This window comes from Prionailurus bengalensis, chromosome B1, assembly GCF_016509475.1.
Source record: "Prionailurus bengalensis isolate Pbe53 chromosome B1, Fcat_Pben_1.1_paternal_pri, whole genome shotgun sequence".
In the NCBI taxonomy this organism is placed as follows: Eukaryota; Metazoa; Chordata; class Mammalia; order Carnivora; family Felidae; genus Prionailurus; species Prionailurus bengalensis.
In genome coordinates, this window is record NC_057344.1 from 166,406,459 (window position 1) to 166,429,252 (window position 22,794).

Consider the following 22,794-nt stretch of genomic DNA (forward strand, 5'->3'; position numbering starts at 1 on the left):
CACTTATAAGGGAATCTAATAATGTTTTTTATGTTCCAGGCTAGACCTCATTTAAAGAACTTTACATATATGAACTTAATGACTCTATAAGTTCTGTGCTAACATAACCAATTACAGATGAAGAAACATAAACACAGGTAAGTGAACGCTACTTGCCTAATATTCCACAGACTGTAATTTGCCGAATTGGGGTTTAAATTTAAGAAGTTTAACTCCAGAGTCCCATGTGTCTAACTATCACTACAAGTAAGATTTGTAAATTTAGAACTAGAACACAGTTAGTAAAAATGGGACTGTAAGAAACACAAATGTTTTGAAAACCTCCTGGATTATACATATAAGAACGTCCTCTTATCAAAAGGCAAATATTAAGTACTCTAACTGAATTTTGGGCCCTGTTCTATGTGCCTCTTTCCCTTATTTATTAATCTGTTATATGGCCTTGGGAAGTCATATCACCTCAGAATGCCTTTCTTCCCTCTTTAGGGCCAGTGAAACACCCAGACAGCCCAGTGACTTTGCAACTAACACCTGCATGACCTTGGACAAAGTTGATACTTCACCAAATTTGTTTTTCCTCACCTTGGAAAGTTGGGGTAACTCCCACAACACAATGTTATAGGGAAGATTAATAAGATAAAATATAGAAACTGGCATATAGTAGATGCTTAATAAATATTTTTACTCCAACTTTTACCATATACAAAATCTAGCCCTTTCTTAGAAAACAGTCTCTACCCTCAGTAGACTTACTAAACACGCACAGATTAGGTAGGAGATTTCCAGACTCCTTGTTCATTAACTATTAGTTGAGGGGCTCTTCTGCACAAAGTCGAAGTGTCTTAAGATAATTATGTTTCAGTTGGGGCAATGATTGTTGTACATAACTATGTATATTAAGAACTGGAAAGTGCTAAATATTTTAAGTGAGGGAGAGTCATGAAAATTTAGAGGAGGAGGAAATTGCTTTCACCTCCAAGAGATGGGGCACAGAGTAGAGAAAGGGCATCCCAGCTAAACATTGAAGGGTGTCACTAATATGTAGTTTTTCTTTGCATAGCCCACAGAATAAAATAATTACTTTCTCCTCTGTGGTATGCTTCATCACTTTTCACTACTTTTATTATTAAATTTATATTAGACTGTCATTTCTGTTTCTGTCTCCCACTTACTGTGTGCTTCTAGTTACCAGGAACTGTCTTATCCCTCGAAATCCTCCAGCATCTGATTAAAGTAACAGCTATAGTGAGAGAACTCACAGAAAATGTTTTTTGGTTAGTTCGACGTTAACCGTGTGGCTGTAGGGTCTGACTTTGCTTAACTTTAGGCTGTGCCTCCTAGCTCTTGTGACTTTTACGGTTGCTGTAAAACACAGAATGCCCAGTTGACTTTGACTTACAGATAAACAGGGAATAATTTTTTGGTATAAGTAAGCCCCATGCAATATTTAGAGCAGACTTATAAGAACACATTGTTCATTGCTTATCTGAAATTTCAGATTTAACCAGGCACTCTATTTTTATTTGCTAAATCTGACTATCCTAGTGACTGATCTTATTTGTTATTTGGAAATGGGGATGAAAATAGTACCGGATAATCTATATAAAGTATCTTGCACACAGGTAAACCCTCACTTAACCTTCCAATTAGAATACTTTAGTAAAAAGAGACACATGCCAAGCCTCCGGGACAATGGCCCTGAGCTCAAAACAGGGTTACTCTTATTAGACGGCTTTCTAAGGACTGCAGAGAAAGTTCGACAGAACTCTGAACAAAGTTACAACGTGCTTGCGAGATTTGCAAATTTGCTTTCAACATAATAAGTGTGTTTAGCAAACTTACTCCAGGCGGAAAAGGGATTTTCCTTAGTTACAGGGAAAGCGCCGGCTGTGTCTCTGCGCACGCGCACGAGAGCCCATGCGTCTCCACGCTCGGCCCCCGCCCACCCGAGAGAGTCACGTGGCTGAGCCGTCGCTCGTGAGGCGCGACCGGGCCTTGTCATGTGACCTAGGTTCCTCCTTGGTACTGGGATGGAGCCGGAAGAGGGGACGCCCTTGTGGCAGCTGCAGAAGCTTCCAGCCGAGCTGGGCCCGCAGGTGAGGAGAGCGCGGGCGGCGTGGCAGGCGGGGCCCCGGGACGCCCCGGCGTGCAGGTCTGGCCCGGTCTGATCGAGACGCGCTGGCTGGGCTCGCCCGGGCTGCCCAGGGCTGGGACGGGGAAGGGGGCGTCAAGTCGGGTGCACGGCCCCCTGCTGCCCCTGGAGAGCTGAGAAGGCCGACGCTTTGGGCGCCACCTCCACGCCCCCGCTTGAAGCTGCCCCTCGAGGGGCTTTGCGAGCTGACTCCTTGGCTTTGCTCGCACCTGGGTGGGGGTGGCCCGTCAGCTCCCCGGCGCGGCCCAGGACCCGCTGACTCTGGGCTGGGGAGCGGAGTCCCCACCGTAGTATTTGAAAAACTTACAACGTGGAGCTGGTGGTGTGCAGCATCTCATTTCATTCATTCGTACACCACGCACGCCGGAATGCTGCCCGTGCACCAGGCACAGTCCTAGGTGCCGGGGATAGGCTGGGGACATGGGGACGTAGAGAAGCACACCCTGCCCCCTGGAGGGCTGCACAAAACAAATTGGTAAGTGCTCCCAATAACTGGGCAACTTACTTTCGGTAGGGTGGTCCAAGGTGGCCTTTCTCTCAGGAGGTGACATATACATTGAAACCTTGGGCCTGAGAAGTAACCTGGCTGTAAGGGATCTGGAAAGAGCCTCGTTCGTTTGTTCGGCCAGCTTTTCACTTAAGTGGGTCTTGTGCTGAGTGCCCAAACGGGATAAGGTAAAACGGTGAGTGAGATACAGCCCGTACTCTGCTGGAGCTTGTATCTAATACGGAAACCAAACTGAATTATCCAGTAACCAGCTTGTGGGACAGGTAGCAACCCAGATTTGAAGGGGCAAGGAGAGGCGTTCCGGAAAAGGAACGTCTCAATTTCTAGGTTGAGTTCCAGACGACGAGTCAGACTAGACAGGCTAGAAGGGAGAGAATGCTTTAGGCAGAGGAATAGCAGCTACAAGGCTGGAAAAAGGAAACCAGCCTCTGCGGGCTTTGAGGACCTGCTCGAATTCTTGGAGGCTGAAATTCAGAGTGAGAAGCAGGGCAGGGAGACTAAGGCTAGGCAGGCGAGTAGAAAGTCAGGTGGCTCGAGTCTATATGCCACGCTTGTTATTTAGCCTTAAGACCAAAGGCATTGGCAGTTTTGAGTGTGAAAAATGAAATGTGGAGGCAGTAATTGCATTTATGTAATTACTGTGGGCTGTGAAAGGAGGAGAAAACCCAGTGGTTGCTGTAAGAGGAAAATCTGACTGAGAAGTGAGACTTTCCCCCTTGAACTTTCAAGCAGAAAAACGTAGACCTGAAGGAAATTTGCCCATCTCTGAAAGAAAGCAATATATGCAGAATTGAGCTGCAGCATTAGGTCTGGGAGCAGAGGTTGTTTGTCCTCAGAAGTCAACCAATCAATACATTGTATTGTAATCAATATATAAGTATGTTTACTCCCATCTCCTCTGTCGCCCAACAATTTGGGCACTTACACAACTTCTTGACCCGTTGGCTTGACTCTGGTCTCTCTCTTATTCTGAACTCCTTCGGGGTAGATAACTTTGTTTTACATTCCCAGTTCTTCAGATTTGTGTTCTGGCTCAAGGTGGGTTCTTGATCAGTGTCCGCTGAGGGAAGGAATTAATGCATACTGAACTCTGCTTAATCATGGGGGACAGTTGTCTGGATTCCAAGCTTCGATGGACTGGCCTTAAGTGTAAATGATTGGCAATTCGGAGTAAGTCCCTATTGTGTTCCACTTACAATGGGTGACAGGTGGGAGTGGGGGCTTACCCTATGTAGTGTGATAGAGGCGTGTGGGGTAGACAGCGTTAAAAGCCCCTCATTTAAGACTTCTTTTTTCCTCTGTTCCATTTGTAATGGGGAAAGTGGGGGGGAGGGGAGGGGGAAGGGAACAAACTTAATTCTTATCAGGATCAGGAAAAACCATCTTAACTCTCCTGTGATTTTACAAGTGAGGAAACCAAAACGTCAGCAGAGAGAGTTGGAGTACCGTGCCCAAGGTTGTCAAACTAGTAAGTGGCAAAGGTGAAACATATGTTCAGATCTGTTGGTTGTGAGTCTTTGTATTAGCTTCCTGCTCCTGTCGTCCTTCTCCCTGCTTCTTAGTAAGGCCCATAACCTTTCTCATCATGTAGGTTGATGACGCCTAGATCCCTGTATCCAGCAAAGAATCTCTTCCTTGGGTGTCAGGCTCCTGCTTAGACATACCCCAGGTACCTCAAATTCAGTGTGTCCTTGGCTGAACTCCTTGTCTTTCCCCCTGGAACTATTCTTCCTGTGATTATAGACTCATTTTTGGTTTGGAGCACCACTGTTTACCCAGTCACTCAGCCTAAAATTCTGAGTATCATCCTTGGTCCTTCCTCCTTTTCAGTCTCTTTTACCTCAGTACTGCCCCCATTTTGAGTGTCCTCAACTATTTAGCCGCCCGCCCTTCCCTCCCCCCATCTAATTTCTTCCTGGTAAAGAGAAGGCAAGGGGCCTTTGGTCTCACCATCTCTCTTTTCCTTTTCTCTCCTTGCATCTCCCAACTTGTTGGGAAATTTATGGAAACATAATACAAATATGTGAACAGGTTGCTTCCCTGTTGAGACAATTAAAGTCTGGACCCTGTATACAAGGCCCTTTATGATTTGGCCTCCACTCACCTCTCCAGCCTTGTATCCTTTTTTTCAAATTGAACATGTGATTGTTCACTTCATTCTTTTATGCATATGCAGTTGCTGGTGACTAGAAATGCCCTTCTCTCCCCTTAAATGGCCAAGTACTACAACAACATAATGTGGGTAGGTGATATCCTCATTCTTTTAAAAGCAGCCCTTTCTCTTCTTCTCTGTGCTTCTTTGTACTTTCTATAAATTTATAATATAGTTCCTCTCATTCTAAATTGCATTTATGTATTTATGTTTGTCTTTCTCTGACGGACTAAAGCTCTGATACGGTAGCACCTTAATCTTGTTTATCCTCAGTTTTTTCATTTGTAAAACGGGGATAATAACAAGACTTACCCCCTGTATAGGGTTGTAGTGAGGATGAACGCAATGCTTGGTACTCAGTCAGGGCTCCATATGTGGTATCCATTACAGTTATATTCGCTTTGTATTTCCATTAACTTGTTTAACAAATGGAGTGAAGTGCTCATTACCTATTTTTGTACATGTGAATACAAAACATGAATGAATGAATGACTAAAAACACTTATATTCCAAAAGATAGTACTTTATCAGTTTGAGCTCTGTGTTTTGCTTTAGCATGGGGGCAGTTTGGGATAACATGGGATATGTGTAGAGAATTTGGAATGAATTTCAAATTGAGACTGTTGGTGGATGTATGGTAAATAAAAGGTCTGTTCGTAGAGGGCATTAGCCATCATTTGGAAGTGGAGTTACCAGTTGCTCGTTTCTGTTCTGATATGTGTGGTGTTACAAGGGGAAGAGTCACTGCTTAAAATGAAGTGGACTATGGTCCAGGGGAAAAGATTTGGAAGACTTGTTGTTTAAAATAATTTTCCAGATTATTTGGGTTCAGATACTCTTTTAACAAGACACAAATATCCCCTGGGAAAGAAAGCCATGTTAATCATTTATCTCGAATAGTGCTGACATAGTAGGCAATCAGTTAATGTATGTTAAAGACGTGGAACGTAATACCGGTAGTGGTGGGGGTGGGGGTAGTAATAGTGATAATAACAATAGTAAGAAGAATGGTAACAATGGCTAGCAGTGTGTAAGTGTTTTATACATGCTAGGAATGTGCCAAGTAATTTGCATGTACTCCTTACAACAGCATAACGTAGCTAGATGATCGCCCCATTTTACACACGGAACAGGCACGGAACATCGAAATAACTTGATAAAACTAGTTAAGTAGTGGAACTAGGATTGAAACTAGACAGTTTTATTCAAAAATTCAGTCTTAGTCACTACGTTCAGTTATATATATGTTAGGATTTCTATTGCTGATACTAAGGTAGGGTACAGGGAGAGGAGTGGAAAAAAAGAAGATAAAGGCACTGACGACTTTCTTGGAGTGGACCAAAACAAGTGAGTGTGAATGCTGTGAAAATGGAGGCAAGGGGAAATGAAATGTATAGATCTACAGTAAAAAACTTTGATCTAAAAGTCATACTTTATTATTATTATTATTATTATTATTATTGGTATAAATACAATGTCTAAGGAATCCCAAGGTGAAACTTTTATATTCACCATCATCCTTTCAGGATTATTGGAGAAACAACAATGTGTCTCTGAAATTATTTCAGCTTCTGAAGGTGGACAGAATTTTAGAAAGTCTGGGATTTTTATTGGAGCTTTAATTTTTCATTAATAAAAGTAATGTTAAAAATAGTTACATTTCAATCTTCAGCTGCTCTTGTGGGTAACATGAGCTGCTCCCAACAGCATTTGTTTCCTACAAGGAAGATAAGTCTGTTTTGTAAGTTTACTTATAATTCACTTACTTTCTTTTCTCTCTAGCTGCTTCATAAAATAATTGATGGCATTTGTGGCCGAGCTTATCCTCTCTACCAGGATTATCACAGTGTTTGGGATTCGACAGAATGGAAGAATGTTCTAGAAGATATTACCAAATTTTTCAAAGCGGTAGTTGGTAAAAATTTACCTGATGAAGAGGTAACTTCACTGCAAATTTCTATATCTCATAATAAATAATAAGTAGTGTTAACGTTTTTCTCAAGTTGGTTTTAGGGCACTATATCATACAGGAGCCATCATCAGTAAGTATATGTTATATTAACAAAAACATCATAATTTTGAGTAGGCAAATCTGATTGTGGAAGTTCTGGTTCTCTTGTTTTGGTTGTTTATGTTTTTAGAATTGTGATACATTTAAATCATGTAGAAGAAAACCAGAAGTTAGGTAACTGATACCTACATTCGCATTGTCACAATTAAACAGTTGTTAACATTTTACTTTATGTATTACAGGTTTGTGTGTTTGTTTTAGAAACAAGGTATTATAAATATACCCAAATACCACCTGGCATGCCACCCTTCCCCAAGAGATCACAACTTATTGGTATACATGTTTTGTATTCCATGTTGTGGGAATGTTTATGTCTTTAAGCAATGCATACAATTATTTGAGCTGTTTGAATGTGTAACTTGTAAATGATAACATATGTATCCATTTGTAATTTTTTTATGGGATATTGTTTTAGACTTGTCAGTATTGGTAAATGTAGATCTGGTTCTTATATTTTAATTTCTTATAGTATTTGATGATAGGATTAGCAGGACTTCTTTTTCCGGCCCCCTGATGAACCATTAGATCCTTGCCTCTTTCATTATTATGTATAGTGCTTCTACTGATATCTTGTGTGTGTCTCCTTATACACATACTGTTTACCCAAGGGATACAGGAGTGCTGATGCATAAGGGCACTTGTACCCCAGTGTTTGTAGCAGCACTTTCAACAATAGCCAAATTATGGAAAGAGCCTAAATGTCCATCAACTGACAAATGGATAAAGAAGATGTGGTTTATATATACAATGGAATACTACTTGGCAAAGAGAAAGAATGAAATCTGGCCACTTGTAGCAATGTGGATGGAACTGGAGAGAGTTATGCTCAGTGAAATAAGTCAGGCAGAGAAAGACATACCATGTTTTCACTCACATGTGGATTCTGAGAAACTCAATGGAAGATCAGGAGGGAGGGGAGGGGGAAAAAAAGTTACAGAGAGGGAAGGAGTCAAACCATAAGAGACTCTTAAATACTGAGAAACTGAGGGTTGATGGGGGGTGGGGGAGAGGGGACAGTGGGTGATGGGCATTGAGGAGGACAACTGTTGGGATGAGCACTGGGTGTTGTATGAAAACCAATTTGACAATAAATTTCATATTTTAAAAAAAATGTAAAAAAAAAATAGCATATTGGCCACCTTTTCTAGGATAGGTATCTTGAAGTGAAATTAATGGTGTGTCCTTCCATTGAATGGCTTTTGTACCTTGGTAAAAAGTTATTTTGGCATGTTTGTGTAGGTTGCTCGCTTATAAAAAATGTAGTTTATGTATATTCATTTTGATTTGGATATTCTGGATGGGAGTTCTTTGTTAGAGCTATGTATTTTAAACATCTTCTTCCATTATGTGGCTTGCCTTTTCACTCTTAATGGTGTCTTTTTGTCAACAGAAGTTCTGAATTTTAATCAAGTCCAGTTTTGTCAACATTTCTTTTGATTGTTAGTGCTATTAAAGTCCTGTTTAACAAATACTTGTGCCAAGTCATGAAGATTTTTTTGTTAGTTTTCTTGTAGAAGCTCTCACATTTATGTTACTGGTGCATTTTGAATTAATATTTGCCTGTGGGTTAAGGGTCGAGGTCGCATTTTTTCGTATCAATAGCCAATTGCCCCAGTACCATTTATTGAAATGACCATCCTTGCCCCGTAGAATTTCTGTGCAGCCTTTGTTGTAAATCAGGTAGCTGTATATGTGTTGGTCTGTATCTGGACTCTTTATTCTACTCCATTAGTCTAGTCTATATTTCCCAATACTACACTGTCTTAATTACTGTAGAATTAAAGCTATGTTACATAGTCTTGATAATAGAAGGCTTTCAATTTCATGCTTCTTCAAGATTGCTTTGGCTCTTCTAGGTCCTCTGTATTTTCATGTACATTTTAAAGTCAGTTGGTCAATTTCAACAACAACAAAAAAACCCCTGGGATTTTGATGAATATTAGTCAACTTGGGCTGCCATAACAAAATACCATAGACTGAGTAACTTAAACAACAAGAATTTATTTCTCACAATTCTAGAGTCTGGTAAGTTAGTCCAAAGTAAAGGTGCTGGCTGATTTGATTCCCTGTCAAGAACCCTTTTCCTGGCTGCAGACTGCCTGCCTTCTTGCTGTGTTTCTCGTATAGCAAAGGGAGAGGGAAGCATTCTTTCTTATGTTTCTTTTTATAAGGGCACTAATCCCATCATGAAGGCCCTACCCTTATGACCTATTAAACCTAATTACCTCTCAGAAGGCCCCATCTTTGAATATCATCACAGTGAAGGTTTGAATTTCAACATAAGAGTTTTGAAGTGACATCATTCGGTTTGCAGCATGGAGATTGCACTGAATCTCTAAAATCATTTGGGAAAGAATTTATGTCTTAATATCAATCTTCCCAATCCACGAACATGGAATAACATTCCATTTATTTGGAGTACTTCAATTCCTCTATTATTTTTCAGTTTTCAGTATAGAGATCTTGCAAATTTTTTTTAGATTTATTTTTAAGTGATACTTTTGGTGTTAATTTTGTTCTCCACTTGTTTATTGCTGGTATATAGAAGCAATTTTTATATCTTTACCCCATATCCAACAATTTAAAAAAATTTATTTAATGGCTTATAAAACATTTTTCTGGATTTATTTCTTTTGTGTGTACAATCCTTTTCTTTTTAGATTTTAATACCCATTTTTTTCTTACCTTATTGCAGTGCCTAACACCTTTAAGACAGTGTTGAAACAAAAAGCAGTGTCTTATTCCTGATCTTAGGGATTCACAATTTTATCATTTATTGTGTTAGCTGTGTGGTTTTATAGATGTATACTATAAGATTAAAGAAGTTTCCTACAGTTCCTACTTTGCTGAGAATTGTTATCATTAATGGGTATTGAATTTTATTTAATTTTTTTTCCTAAATTTTTTATTTTTTTCTTCTTTATTTTGCTAATGTGGTGTCTTTCATTGGATATTTAAATGCTAAATTAACCTTGCATTGCCAAAATAAACACCACTTGGTCATCATGTATTATGTTTTTATGTATTTCTTGATTTGATTTGCCAATATCTTATTTAGGACTTTTGAATCTGTTTTTGAGTGATATTGGCCCATAGTTTTTCTCTTTGTAATGTCCTTGTCAGGGTGTCAAGTCTTATTCTGGTCTAATAAAATGAATTAGGAAGTATTTTTTCTCTTTTCTTATTCTCTGAAAGAGTTTATGCAAGATTGACTTTCTATCTTCCTTAGTACTGTGTTACTATGTTGTATAATTTTCAAGTATTTGGAGATTTTTTTGTAATCAGTTATGATTTAGTTATACTATGGTAAAAAAATATATATAATTTGATTGCAGTCCTTTGAAATCTGTTGTGATTTGCTACATGTCTTGTCTTATGGTTCCTTTTGGTGAATGTTCCACATATATTTGAAAATAGTATGTTCTGTAGTTGTTGAGTATAATGTTCTGCGTGTCAGTTAGGTTAAAGAAGATAGTATTTTTTTGATTCTAATCTTTATGATTGTTTTGTGTGTTTTCCTGTCAGTTACTGGGAGATGTGTTAACATTCTAATTATAAATCTAATAAATCTAATTAGACTTACCGATTTCTCTTTTTAGTTCTGCCAAGTTTTGCTACTTTATATATTTTGAAGCTCTTTTATTGGATGCACACAAATTTATGATTGTTCTTTCTGTTGAATGGTCCTTTTGCCATTCTTTATTTCTTGTAATACTTCTTAAAGGCTACATTGTCTGATATTAATCTAGCTATGCCAGCGTTCGTGGTCTTTGCTTTCATGCTACTTCATCAGTCAGCCCTTTACCTTTTTGTTTTGCAAAAATCTCTTGTTTGTCAGTTACACATTCTCATCTTATTCTAGGTACAGAAGTCTTTTTTTTTTCTTTTACTATCATTTTAAAGGGGTTGTGAAAGGGGAGTGGAGCTATATGTTTACATTTTAAACAGAAAGGCCCTTTCACTTACTTTCTGTTTATTTTCATAGATATTTCAGCAGTTGAATCAGTTGAATTCATTTCATCAAGAAGCTATCATGAAATGCTTGAAAAGTAGGAAAGAGGAAATCAAGAAGGCTCTGTTAGAAGAAATAGTTGATATTTCTTCTGCACAGCTACAGGATTTTGACTGGCAGTTAAAGGTGAGAATCTGTTTATAGGCATGTATTTTTTTATCTCATTTTTTGAATGGAAAGAAATATTTTTTCTTTTTCATAATATAGATCTAAAATTTCTGTTACTTTAAGAATACAGTGTCAAAAATTACATTTTTTACATTATTTATGCATAAGTACAGTACAGACATCCAAAAATATGTAATAAAATTATATTGATAATAAATTTAATTAACTAGAGCTGTGAATCATTAAATATCTTAAATAGTGGAGTAGTATGTATTCAACGTATATTTTTGGCTAGAACTTTCTAGCCTTTATTATAGTCTTCCTGAGATTGGTAAATGTGATTCTGTCTCCAGGGGAAAATCTATGTATTATTAAAAGTTAACTTTGGGGTGCCTGGGTGGCTCAGTCGGTTGGGCATCCGACTTCGGCTCAGGTCATGATCTCGCGGTCTGTGAGTTTGAGCCCTGCATCGGGCTCTGTGCTGACAGCTCGGAGCCTGGAGCCTGTTTCAGATTCTGTGTCTCCCTCTCTCTCTGACCCTCCCCCATTCATGCTGTCTCTCCCTGTCTCAAAAATAAATAAACGTTAAAAAAAAATTTTTTTTAAAAAGTTAACTTTAATGAACATTTTGAAAAAGAGACTCATGATCAATAGGATTCATAAAAAACAATTTCAGACCAACTTTCCATGCCGTATAGGATACGTAGACCTCAATGAGGAGGTTGTGTTGAAACACGTTGTGTTGAAACATATTGCGTTTCCTCATTTCACCATGATCCTGGATAAAGTGTCTCATTCTGTCTTTGTGGATAAAGTGGAGAAAAATGTGGAACAGTTACATAGTTACTTGGGTCATAGCTGGATAAACAACCAAAGCCAGATGTATTTGTGTTATCCAGGGAGGAGGTCTCTGTGATTCTGGTTTTGGCCCAGTCTTTTATGAATATTATGCTTATCAAATCTAAGATACATTATATTAATATAATACAAAGTTTAAAATTATTTTGTAGCAAATTACAGCGATGGGCCAAATGAAGCACAATAAATTAAGCAGTGATAACCTAGATAGAGGATTTTTATATAAATAAAACCAACTTAATATAAAAGATATGAGGTAGGCCAAAAGTAATATGTATGAGAATATTTAGTTGTTTTGATTTACCAAATGTGGCTTGAGTCAGCAGTATGATGATTCAGTCTTATGCTTTGTTGATAGAAATGCAGTGTTTCAAGCAGTGGGTAGTTCTAATTCTGTTTTTATTCATTTCACTTTTTAGTTAATTTAGTTATTAATGCTTTTAGTTCTGGTTGCCAAATTTAAGAGATACTTAAACAAATTAGTGCCAAACCAGAAAAGAATGAACAGGAACTTAAAATCATGAAGGTTTTTTTCAAACACTTGGGGAAAGGAGAAAACTTAGTAGAAAAATGATCATTCTCTTTAAAGGACTAAAAATCATCTCTATGGATGAGGGACTTGATATACACTCTGTGGCTACAGCGGCTAGGACAAAGGTTAAGGTGTAAGGTACATAGTTTGAAATAAGACGAGTTCACATTCAACCTAAGGAAAATGTTTTAACACCTATCAGTATCTGAAGATTATTTTAACCTCTTCTTGAGGTAGCACGTTCATCATTGGTGGTATTCAAGCATAGACTGAGAACCCACTTATTAGACACACCGAAGAAGACAATTATCTATAATGTAGACCATCTTTGATACTTCTAAATTAAAAAAAAAATTTTTTTTAACGTTTATTTATTACTGAGAGACAGACAGACACAGAGTGTGAGCAGGGGAGGGGTAGAGAGAGGGCGAGACACAGAATCTGAAGTAGGATCCAGGCTCTGAGCTGTCAGCACAGAGCCCGACGTGGGGTCGAACTCACGAACTGTGAGATCATGACCTGAGCCGAAGTCGGTCGCCTAACCGACTGAGCCACCCAGGCGCCCCATCTTTGATACTTCTAAATCTCAGATATGATGAGCCCTGGTTTTTGAAGAGAAAACGGAGGAGGTATGTGAGGATTCAATTCTACAGTGTGTGCACGCTGAGGGTGGACTTAGAGGTTGTTCATTAGGGAGGTAGTTCCTTACCATTCATTGCATAAGTAAATTTTTGCAAGTAGTAGCACTTCAAAGATTCACTTATTGTGGGGTTTTCTAGTGCAGATTTCAGGAAAATTTGATTTTTCCTTTGCCATCTGCCAATGAAGCCATGGCGCTTGTTTCAAAAAGTATTAGTATCATAAATATTTGGTTCTTCTGTTTCTTCTAGGATTCTCTGTAGACAGAAAATAAGAAGAAGGGAAAATGAGTGTTTTTGCTGAGTGACTCTAATTGAAAGTGGTATCTTGATAATGTGTTTAACAATAATTTGGTAGAGAATTGGCTGATTGTGAATTAAGCGTCTTAATTTCCCAGGCTTTACCAGTGTTTTTGGTTGTATCCTTGTACATGGACTTTCATCCTCTTGGTTTCTTCACACGTCTTTAAGAATTCTCAGTTTCTTGGGGCGCCTGGGTGGCTTGGTCGGTTAAGCGTCCGACTTCGGCTCAGGTCATGATCTCACGGTCCGTTAGTTTGAGCCCTGCGTCGGGCTCTGTGCTGACCGCTCAGAGCCTGCAGCCTGTTTCAGATTCTGTGCCTCCTTCTCTCTCTGCCCCTCCCCTGTTCATGCTCTGTCTCTCTCTGTCTCAAAAATAAACATTAAAAAAAAAAAAAAAAAAAAAGAATTCTCAGTCTCTTGATGCATTGGACCCATTCAGTCCTTCCCGGCCATAACTCTGCGCTGGATTGCTGCTTATGCTACGAAATTCGGACTGGTTGTCCTTTTTTCCCAGTCCGCATCCTCTCTATTCATCCTCCTTTCTCTTTCTGTTCTTCATGTATGTGTTGGTTTGGCGGGGGTTTCTTTGTTTCTTCCTCCTTTTTGTGTATTTGATAGCAAACAGGAGTGTTTTTGTATTGTTAATAAGCTCTGATGTATATTTAATATATTCTTTTTTTTACTACTTATTAATTACTATTTTCCTCATTTTAAACAGCTTGCACTGTCTAGTGACAAGATTGCTACGTTACAAATGCCACTTTTAAACCTTACTCTAGACGTAAAAGAAAATGGTGAAGTCAAACCATATTCTGTCGAAATGAGTAAAGAAGAGCTGCAGAATCTGATAAATTCCTTGGAAGCAGCTAATAAGGTATTTGTTTTAATTGTGCTGTGTGGTTTAAAATGTTTAAGTGTTGACTGATAGATACCCTTAGAGCAATAGAAGAAAAACTCATAATTGACTTTTAATATTTCTTTTGTTTCTGATCTTTTATGTCAAGCACAGAAAATACCTCGTTGATCTGTTCTGCATCTCTAGTTTTAGATATTAAAAAAATTACAACTTGTAATTTTGACTGCTTAGTTTTGAGCCTAACTTATCAAGTAGTCATTTTTGATAGAATAGTAGTACTGTTCTCACAGCTAGATTTTGTTTGCCCCAGTGCTCAGTAATGCTAAAAATAAATTTTTACCTTAGGGCTGTGATTCTAAAGAGTTTTTATGATTATAAATAGCTGTGTGATCCTAAAGAAAAGAGTGTCTTATTTAACTGGACAAATAAAATTGCTTTTATAATCCTCTAAGAATGAGAGACAAAATATGGCTTGTAGTTATTATGACAAAATCAGGTAGGGATAAGATATGACTAATGAATGAGTAAAAATTTTGCATTTACAAAGGGTTGGCTAAATAACAGGAACAATTCCCAGTGTTTATTTAATGAGAAAAATACTTAAACAGTACAAACTGCTGCTGTCAGAAAATAACTGTCTTTGTATATGTATGTTCCTTTCATTATTGCTCAGCTTTTTCTGTGTGATCTGAAATCCATGATTAATGCCAGATACTCCAACCACCTTTTCTCGCCACTGACTAGCCTTCTTAGCCTTACCTCTTTTAAACTCTGCTATCCTCAGTTTTCCTCTATACTCTGCAGATGCCGATTTTAGTGCCATGATGACTGGTCCACATGCCCAGTAACCACATTGGTAGCCTGGCTTGCTTTCGTATGGGGCTGTCTGAAAGGGTGTGTGGTGCGGCCCAATGTAAATGTTAATTGATTCAGAGCCATGGATCCTGGCAGGCGTGCTCCTGTGCATTGTGCTTGCTTGTTATCAGTTCTCCAGGCCCTTCTTCAGAGATTTCAAAGCATTTCATTAAGCAGAGATTGGCATAAGCAGAGATTGGAATAACCTGATTTTTTTCCCCCCGACTTTGTGTTTTAAGGTGGTCCTGCAGTTGAAATAACTGGAAATGATGAATACCAACACTATCAGATTTCACTGCTACACCTGATAACGGCCGAGTGAATACTGTGTGTTCAGAAAACCTGCAATATACGGACTCTTATGCTGTGCTGAGAAAGCAACAGTGTTGAGATTGCAAAGATAAAAATTATCAGCTTCCCTAAAGAACAGGAAATGACATGGTTGACTGGAAATGCATAAAAATGATAGATGAGAAAGCTATAATAGCAGTTTATATTTTCGTAATGGCTGTTTTGCCCCATTTATTAAATATTTGAGAAATCTTTATAGATATACAGTTTTATTGAAAGTTGAAAATAGGTTCTAAAGTAATGTAAACATACAAAGCACAAATATACTTGAATGTTGCTTAAAGGAATATATGAATAGCAAGGATGTGTATTATGGATATATATGATTAATTTGTAATATTTTAAAAAATAACTTTTAAAGAATGTATAAGCTGCATATATAACTCAGGAGATTCCATATCTTTCTTATATTTCAAAGGAAAGATTATAAAATGTAAATTTCTTAGAGAAAGAAGCTCTTCTTCAGACATGAACAAGAAAAAGTAATTAAAATTGTGTGAACAGTTTTGAGTTTATGAATTATTAAAATATTACTAGAATAGGAAAAAATGAAAATAACACTGTTACTTCTGCATTTCTGTGTCTGATTGGGAGGGTGTGCTGTGATAAAGAGAATAGATGTCATTGTATAGTGTGTATATAACTATTCAAATATTAGCTAATATTAAATATAAGTCCATTTTTGTTATAAACCCTTAATATTGAAGTTAATAGTTTTCACTGGAAAACAAGCCATTTTTAATTTCAGTTAACTTTAAAAACAAGCATTCTGGGGCGCCTGGATAGCTCAGTCAGTTAATCATCCAGCTGTTTATTTTGGCTCAGGTCATGATCTCAGTTGGTGGGATGGAGCCCTCTGCGTTGGGCTCCATGCTGGCAGTGCGGAGCCTGCTTGGGATTCTCTCTTTTCCTTTCTCTCTGCCCCTACCTCACTCTTGTGCGCATGCGCTCTCTCTCAAAATAAATATTGAAAAACAACCCAAGCATTCGGAACAAATAAAAAATGACATTTCATTTTTACATATGGCTTTATTTTAAAACACTGTCTACATAAAGCAGTGGCCCATAATTGATCAGAACCTGCTATCTGCAAGCTTTGTAGCTCATCAGAGCAGTTATCTCATCATACAGATGAAGATAGGCTTAGAGAGGTTAAAAGAACATCTGTGTGTGACCTAGGCAGTGCTACTCAAAATGTGTCCCTAAACTAATGCCAGTCTGTGGACTATTTGTTACAGGTCAATGATTACATGAGGAGCTTAAGCTAGAGTGTTCATCAGCATATTGCTTTTTTCATTGAGAAACGTTAATTTTGGAAGAAAATCAGCTGAACTAAACAGTGTGCTTGGGAGGTAGGTGACTCACTTCCTGTGCAAGTTCCTTGTGTCGTTAAAGACCAGAGGCAGTTTGTAGGCTAGCACTTTAAATAGTACAGATGGTCCCTGATGTACGATCATTTGACTTAAGATTTTTTGACTTGACTGGTGCGAAAGCAATATGCATTTGGTAGAAATCATACTTTGATTTTTTTTTTTTTTCATTTTTCATTTTGATTTTTTCCTGGCCTAGTGATATCCAGGACACCATTCTTTCCTGATGTTGGGCAGTGGCTGTGCTGCAGCTACCAGGGAACCATGCAGTCATGAGAATAAACAACCGATACACTGACAGCCATCCTGTACCCATATAATCATTGTTTTTCACTTTGAGTACAGTATTCAGTAAATTGCATGAGGTGTTCAACACTTTATTAAAGAATAGGCTTTGTGTTAAGATGATTTTGCCTAGCTGTAGGCTAGCATAAGTGTTCTGAGCACACTGAAGGTAGGCTAGGCTAAGTTTTGATGTTTGGTAGGTGAGGTGTATTAAATGCATTTTTGACTTATGATATTTCCAGTTTATGGTGGGTTTTTTGGGATGTAACCCCATCATAAGTTGAGGAAGATGTGTACTTATCTAAGGGCCTTCTGAATTTCAGCCCTCCATGCAGTATTTCCATTGAGAAGCAGAAAATCTTGCTCTACTTATTCCTGTCACTACCTTATTTATCACTCCATTAGTATGTTTAACTACCTTATTGAGATCTGACTGATATACTATAAACTCATTTATTTAAAGTGTACAGTCAGGTAAATTTTGACATACATACACCATGAAAGAATCACCTCTATCAAGATTGTGAACATGGCAATCCTGAAAGTTTCCTCCTATTCCTTTGTAATCCCTACTCTTCCACTCCCCCACCCCTGCCACAACCACTGATCTGCTTCCTGCCACTTGTAGAGTACTTCACACTTTCAAGAGTTTAATATCAGTGGAATCATATAGTATGTACCTTTTCTTTTAATCTGCCTTCCTTCAGTATTGGGTTCATCCATGTTGTTGCATATATCAATAGTTCACTTCTTTGTATTGTTGAGAAGTATTCAGTTGTAGAGTTTTACCATATGTTTTTATTCACGTTAAAGGATATTTTGGTTGTTTAAAACTTTATGTATATTACATAACACAGAATCCTGTGAACATTCTTATGTATACCTTGGTATGGATATATGCTTCCTTTAGAGTGAATACTTAGAGGAATGAGATATTTCCAAAGTCTGGAAGAGTTCATTCACCTCCATTTACTTCCTAACACATGCTTTGGTCAATCTTCATTCCAGCTACTGTAATACATGTGCAGTGGTATCTCATTGTGGTTTTAATAATTTTTATTTCTGTAATGACATGATGTTCATTGTCGCATGTGCTGTTGGCCATCTGTATATCTTCTTTGGTGAAGTGTCTGTTCAGATCTGTTGCCCATTTCTAAAGTGGGTTATTTCCTTAGTGTTGAGTTTTGGGGGTTCTTGGTAGCTTGGATACAAGTCTTTATCACATATATGCCCTGCAGGTATTTTCTCCCAAACTGTGACTCTTTTTTCTTCTCTAAATGGACCTTTTTTTTTTTCAGTTTAGTTTTAGTTCTAGATTCACATAAAAATTGGATAGAAAGATCCCTTATACCCCACATCCAGTTTCCCCTGTTATTAACATATTAGTATGTACATTTGTTATAACTAATGAACTGATGCCAATACATTGTTATCAACTAAATTCCATAGTTTATTCAGATTTCCTAAGTTTTCACCTGATGTGCTTTTTCTGTTCTAGGATTTCATATTTAGTTGTCATGTCTCCTTAGCTCCTCTTGCTGTGATAGTTTCCCATCCTTTCTTTGTTTTTGATGACCTTTACAGTTTGAGAAGTGTGGGTGAAGTATTTTGTAGGGTGGCCCTCTGTTGGAATTTAATGTTTTTCTCATGCTTAAGCTGGGGTTATGGGTTTGGGGGAGGAAAATCACAGAGGTAAAGTGCCATTTGCAACACACCATATTGAGGGTACATACTATTAACAGGATTTGTGACTTGACATTGACTTTGCTTACCTAGCTGAGGTAGTTTGTCAGGTTTCTTACTGTAAAGTTACTCTTTATTTCTATTTTTCCATATTGTACTCTTTGGAAGGAAGTCACTATGTGTGGCTCATATTTAAGAAATGGAAGTTGTGCTCTCCCTTCTTAAGGTCAGAGCACTTACATAAACCTTTTGGAGATCTGCACAGATTTGTCTCTTCTATTAATTTAATCCTTTATATAATATGGACTCATGGGTATTTATGCTTATGGTTATAATCCAATACTATTTACTATTCAAATTGTTCCAGGTTTGGCCATTGGGAGCTCTTTCAGTTGGCTCTTTTATATTATTTCCTTAACTTTCTGGCAGTATGTTCCAGGCTCCTTTTGCCTATTTCCTGCCCAGTCCTAGAATCAACCATTTCTCCAAGAATCCCTGGTTCATTTTATTGAGGAATGGTAATAGAAATCAAGCTAGATGTGCTCATTGTTATTGGGGTATTGTTTAAGTACCCTCAGTTGACAACAAAGAAATATATGTATGTAAACTAAGCTGTGTATATATACCTATCTGTAAATATTTCTTTACATAATCAACTATATCTATATTAAGCTATACAAGTTCATCCTGATGTCTTCAACTCTAATCCATTACCACAAAGATCACATTCTCACCTGCTACCCTTCCTTATCTGTAAATTCACAGTACAGCTGTAAGAAACCTGACTCCCAGGTGCCTGGGTAGCTCAGTCAGTTAAGCGTCCGACTCTTGATTTCAGCTCAGGTCATTATCTCACAGTTTGTGAGTTTGAGCCCTGCATTGATGCTTGGAATTCTCTCCCTCTTTCTCTCCACCCCTCTTTATGCCCTCCCCCCCCCCCCAAATAAATAAACACTAAAAAAAAAAAGAAACCTTACTCTTACCATCCACTATACATTTGCTTAATTGTTCAATTCTAGTGTGTGTGTTTGTGTGTGTGTGTGTGTGTACATATATATACATATATTTACATATATATCTATATATAGATATAGATATATATAATTGTTAATATATGGGAAACAACATTATCTTCCTGGAAGGAATCATATGCAGTTATTTTGCCTTTAGTCTTACTTCACACATTTCCAGAGTTACTTAGGTCAGTACCAGCTGCTCCCCACCCCCCCTTCAGTGAGGTGGTTTCATACATTTGTAATACAGTTCAATCTTTTTGCCATAGTCTGCATTCCTTGCTGGGATTGCTTGACTACCTAAATGATTTTTAAATTTGCATACATTAATTTTTACTTCGTTGAATAGCTCTGTTTTGGCAAATACCTACTGTCATGAATCCACTTTACAGAATAGTTCACCCTAAAAATCCTTTGTGCTTTACTAATTCTTTCCTCCACCTTCCTCTGGACCCCACAATCAGTGATTATTTCATAATGTGTTTATAGTTTTGCCTTTTCCAGAATGTTATATAATTAGAATCATACAATACAAGTCTCTTCAGACTGGGTTCTTGCACTTGGTAATATGCATTTAAGGTTCTTCCATGTCTTTGTGGCTTGATAAGTTATTTTTTTTATCCCTGAATTATATTTCATTGAGTAGATATATCAGTTTGTCCATTCACCTATTGAAGGAAATTGGTGATGCCTAGGAGTGTGATTGCTGGATCATTTTATATGACAAGTTTAACTTTGTAAGAAACTACCGCATTTCAAAACTACCACTTTTCAAAGTGGCTATACCACTTGATATCTTTTTTCTTCTTCTTTCAACTATGGCAAAAAACACATGACTTGAAATCTCTCCTCTTGACAATTTTTGAAGTGTGTAGCACAGTATTGTTAATTCACTGCACATTGTTGGGCAGCAGATCTCTGGAACTTTTTCATCTTCTACCACTGAAACTCAACCCATTGAACAGCAATTCCTCATTTCCTTATCCTCCAGTTCCTGGCAGTTACCATTGTGCTTTCTTCTTCAAGTTTGACTACTTTAGATACTTCATAGAAGTGGAATCATGCAGTATTTGTCCTTCTGTGACTAGCTTATTTTGCTTTGCCATAATGTCCTCAAGGTTCATTCATGTTTTAACATATGACAGTTTCCTTTTGGGGGGCTGAATAATATTCCATTGCATGTATATGCCACGTTTTCTTTGTCCATTAATCCATCAATGGACATTCAGGTTGTTTCTGCCTCTTGGCCATTGTGATTAATGCTGCAATGAACGTCAGAGTGCAAATATCTCTTCAAGATCCTGCTTTCAGTTCTTTTGGTTAAATACCTGGAAGTGGGGTTGCTGGATCATATGGCAATTCTATTTTTAATTTTTTTGAGGAGCTCTATACTGTTTTCCATAGTGACTACACCATTTGAGAGTCCCACCAACAGTGCATGGGGTTCCAATTTCTCCATGTCCTTGGCTGATACCAGTTACATCACAGATACACAAATACCTATCTTGCGTTGGCTTCATCTATAATTCTTATAGCAAATCCTAAACATGTTATATATATGTTTGTTATTTTTCTAAGAAAGCTGGTTGTCCATTTATTTTTTCCATTCCATAACATAGTCTTCTGGAAATAGTAACCAGGGTAGGATGTCTCTACAATTCTTGGCAGCTCTGCAGGCCAAAGGTCTGCTGATGAAGAGCTGATCCCAGGTGTTTTGCCGGATGGGTGTTAATGTCGTCTCTAGGCTGGAATTTAGACTCTCACTGAAAAGCTATTCTGCTAACCAATTAATGGATATATGAACTTCACACCTTCAGTCTGTTCATTATTTTCTTATCAACATATTATTTCTGAAGGGACACAATGAATTTGGAGGTTGGAGGTCTTCAAATTAGGAAAGACGGACAAATCGGCCAACTCTAATATTCATATTTACAGTGGAGGTTTTAAAAGAAATTTGACATAATGCACCTCACAAATGGATGCTATTAAAGTCCATTTTACGCATCAGTTTTGAATACAAGAAGATTTAATTTCTTCTTTTTTTCATAATATATAAACACTCCATGTGTCCAAATGTTTGTAAGGTGTGTCGTCTTAAAGAATTTTTTTTTCCCCCAAAATCAAAGTGGTACAGAAATAAGCTTCTGGAAAAATGCTGGTATTTTTTCCCCAATTGTTGGATAATACTGCAAAGAATTTCTTCCAAATAAAGGGATTTTGCTTTGTATTAAATTTTACAATAAAGACTCTCAAATGGTAGATTCAGAATTCTAAACATTTTTAAGGATTATAAAAGGATTTGCATGTTTTTGAACATAGTACAAACTAAGCTTTTTATATGTAGGCATTTTTAATAAAAAAAAGTTTTATTTGTGTTTTAGGAATAAAGCTAACATAAATTGTACATATTTACAGCATTCAACTACATTTCAGAAGCTGCACAACGGCGTTTGTGAGTATAGCTTGTGGTTTTTGACACCAACCTTCAAATGTGTTTTCTTTCATTTGCTGAAACATTTAAAATCCTGTAGTACCAGAACAAAGAAAACAGCAACTTATTTTGTAGCAAAGCCACACTACTAACAAAAAATACTGAGTGAACTACAGTCCTGTGACTGCTAGAGTATCTGTGAGTCCTGATATCGAGAGCACAAGCGTTTCTTGTGTCCATACCTGATTGTATGTAAGTTGATTTTCTATTTTACAGGAATACATGATTACTCAATGAATGATTAGGAATAGAAAAAAGGTCATGAAAGGTAAAAGGGTCAGGAATCAGAGGACACTGAACAGTTTCTTATTCACTGACTCACTGCTTAGAGGGAACTCTGCTTCTTTCATGTGTATAAATCACAGACTACAGGCTTCATGGATTTTTGTCCACAGATAGTTTTTGAGATAGCAAAGTCATAACATCACATACTTTAAGCACTTAAAAAGGAATTAATGAAACGGTTAGGATATTTTAATCAAAGCCCTAACAGAAAGATTACAGTCAAACACTGTATGAAAGTTTGATTTCAAATGTAAAAAGCAACCACAGA

At 37.5% G+C, this 22,794-nt stretch overlaps 1 protein-coding gene across 5 annotated transcripts; it reads left to right on the forward strand.

The window, feature by feature from the left end:
• Positions 1-1,964: 1,964 nt before the first annotated feature.
• COMMD8 (COMM domain containing 8) lies at positions 1,965-16,095 on the forward strand. 5 transcript variants are annotated; one of them, XM_043572732.1, is made up of 9 exons: positions 2,009-2,096; positions 3,672-3,830; positions 4,069-4,128; positions 4,252-4,329; positions 4,837-4,902; positions 6,595-6,750; positions 10,869-11,021; positions 14,053-14,208; positions 15,285-16,095. In XM_043572732.1, exons 5-9 carry the CDS (start codon positions 4,873-4,875, stop codon positions 15,303-15,305), a joined length of 516 nt encoding a protein of 171 aa, XP_043428667.1. In that variant the 5' UTR covers positions 2,009-2,096; positions 3,672-3,830; positions 4,069-4,128; positions 4,252-4,329; positions 4,837-4,872; the 3' UTR covers positions 15,306-16,095. The 5 variants fall into 5 exon arrangements, with proteins under 5 accessions (XP_043428665.1, XP_043428667.1, XP_043428669.1 ...); XM_043572734.1 differs by having other exon boundaries at positions 3,672-4,128; XM_043572735.1 differs by having other exon boundaries at positions 4,252-4,902.
• The last annotated feature ends 6,699 nt before the right edge of the window (positions 16,096-22,794 follow it).

Bases quoted from the DNA above. Each gene is read 5' to 3' on its own strand.
- COMMD8 (XM_043572730.1), top strand. From the start codon at position 2,031: ATGGAGCCGGAAGAGGGGACGCCCTTGTGGCAGCTGCAGAAGCTTCCA. The intron at 2,097-6,594 runs GTGAGGAGAGCG...TTTTCTCTCTAG, and splicing joins CAGCCGAGCTGGGCCCGCAG to CTGCTTCATAAAATAATTGA. The intron at 6,751-10,868 runs GTAACTTCACTG...TTATTTTCATAG, and splicing joins AAAATTTACCTGATGAAGAG to ATATTTCAGCAGTTGAATCA.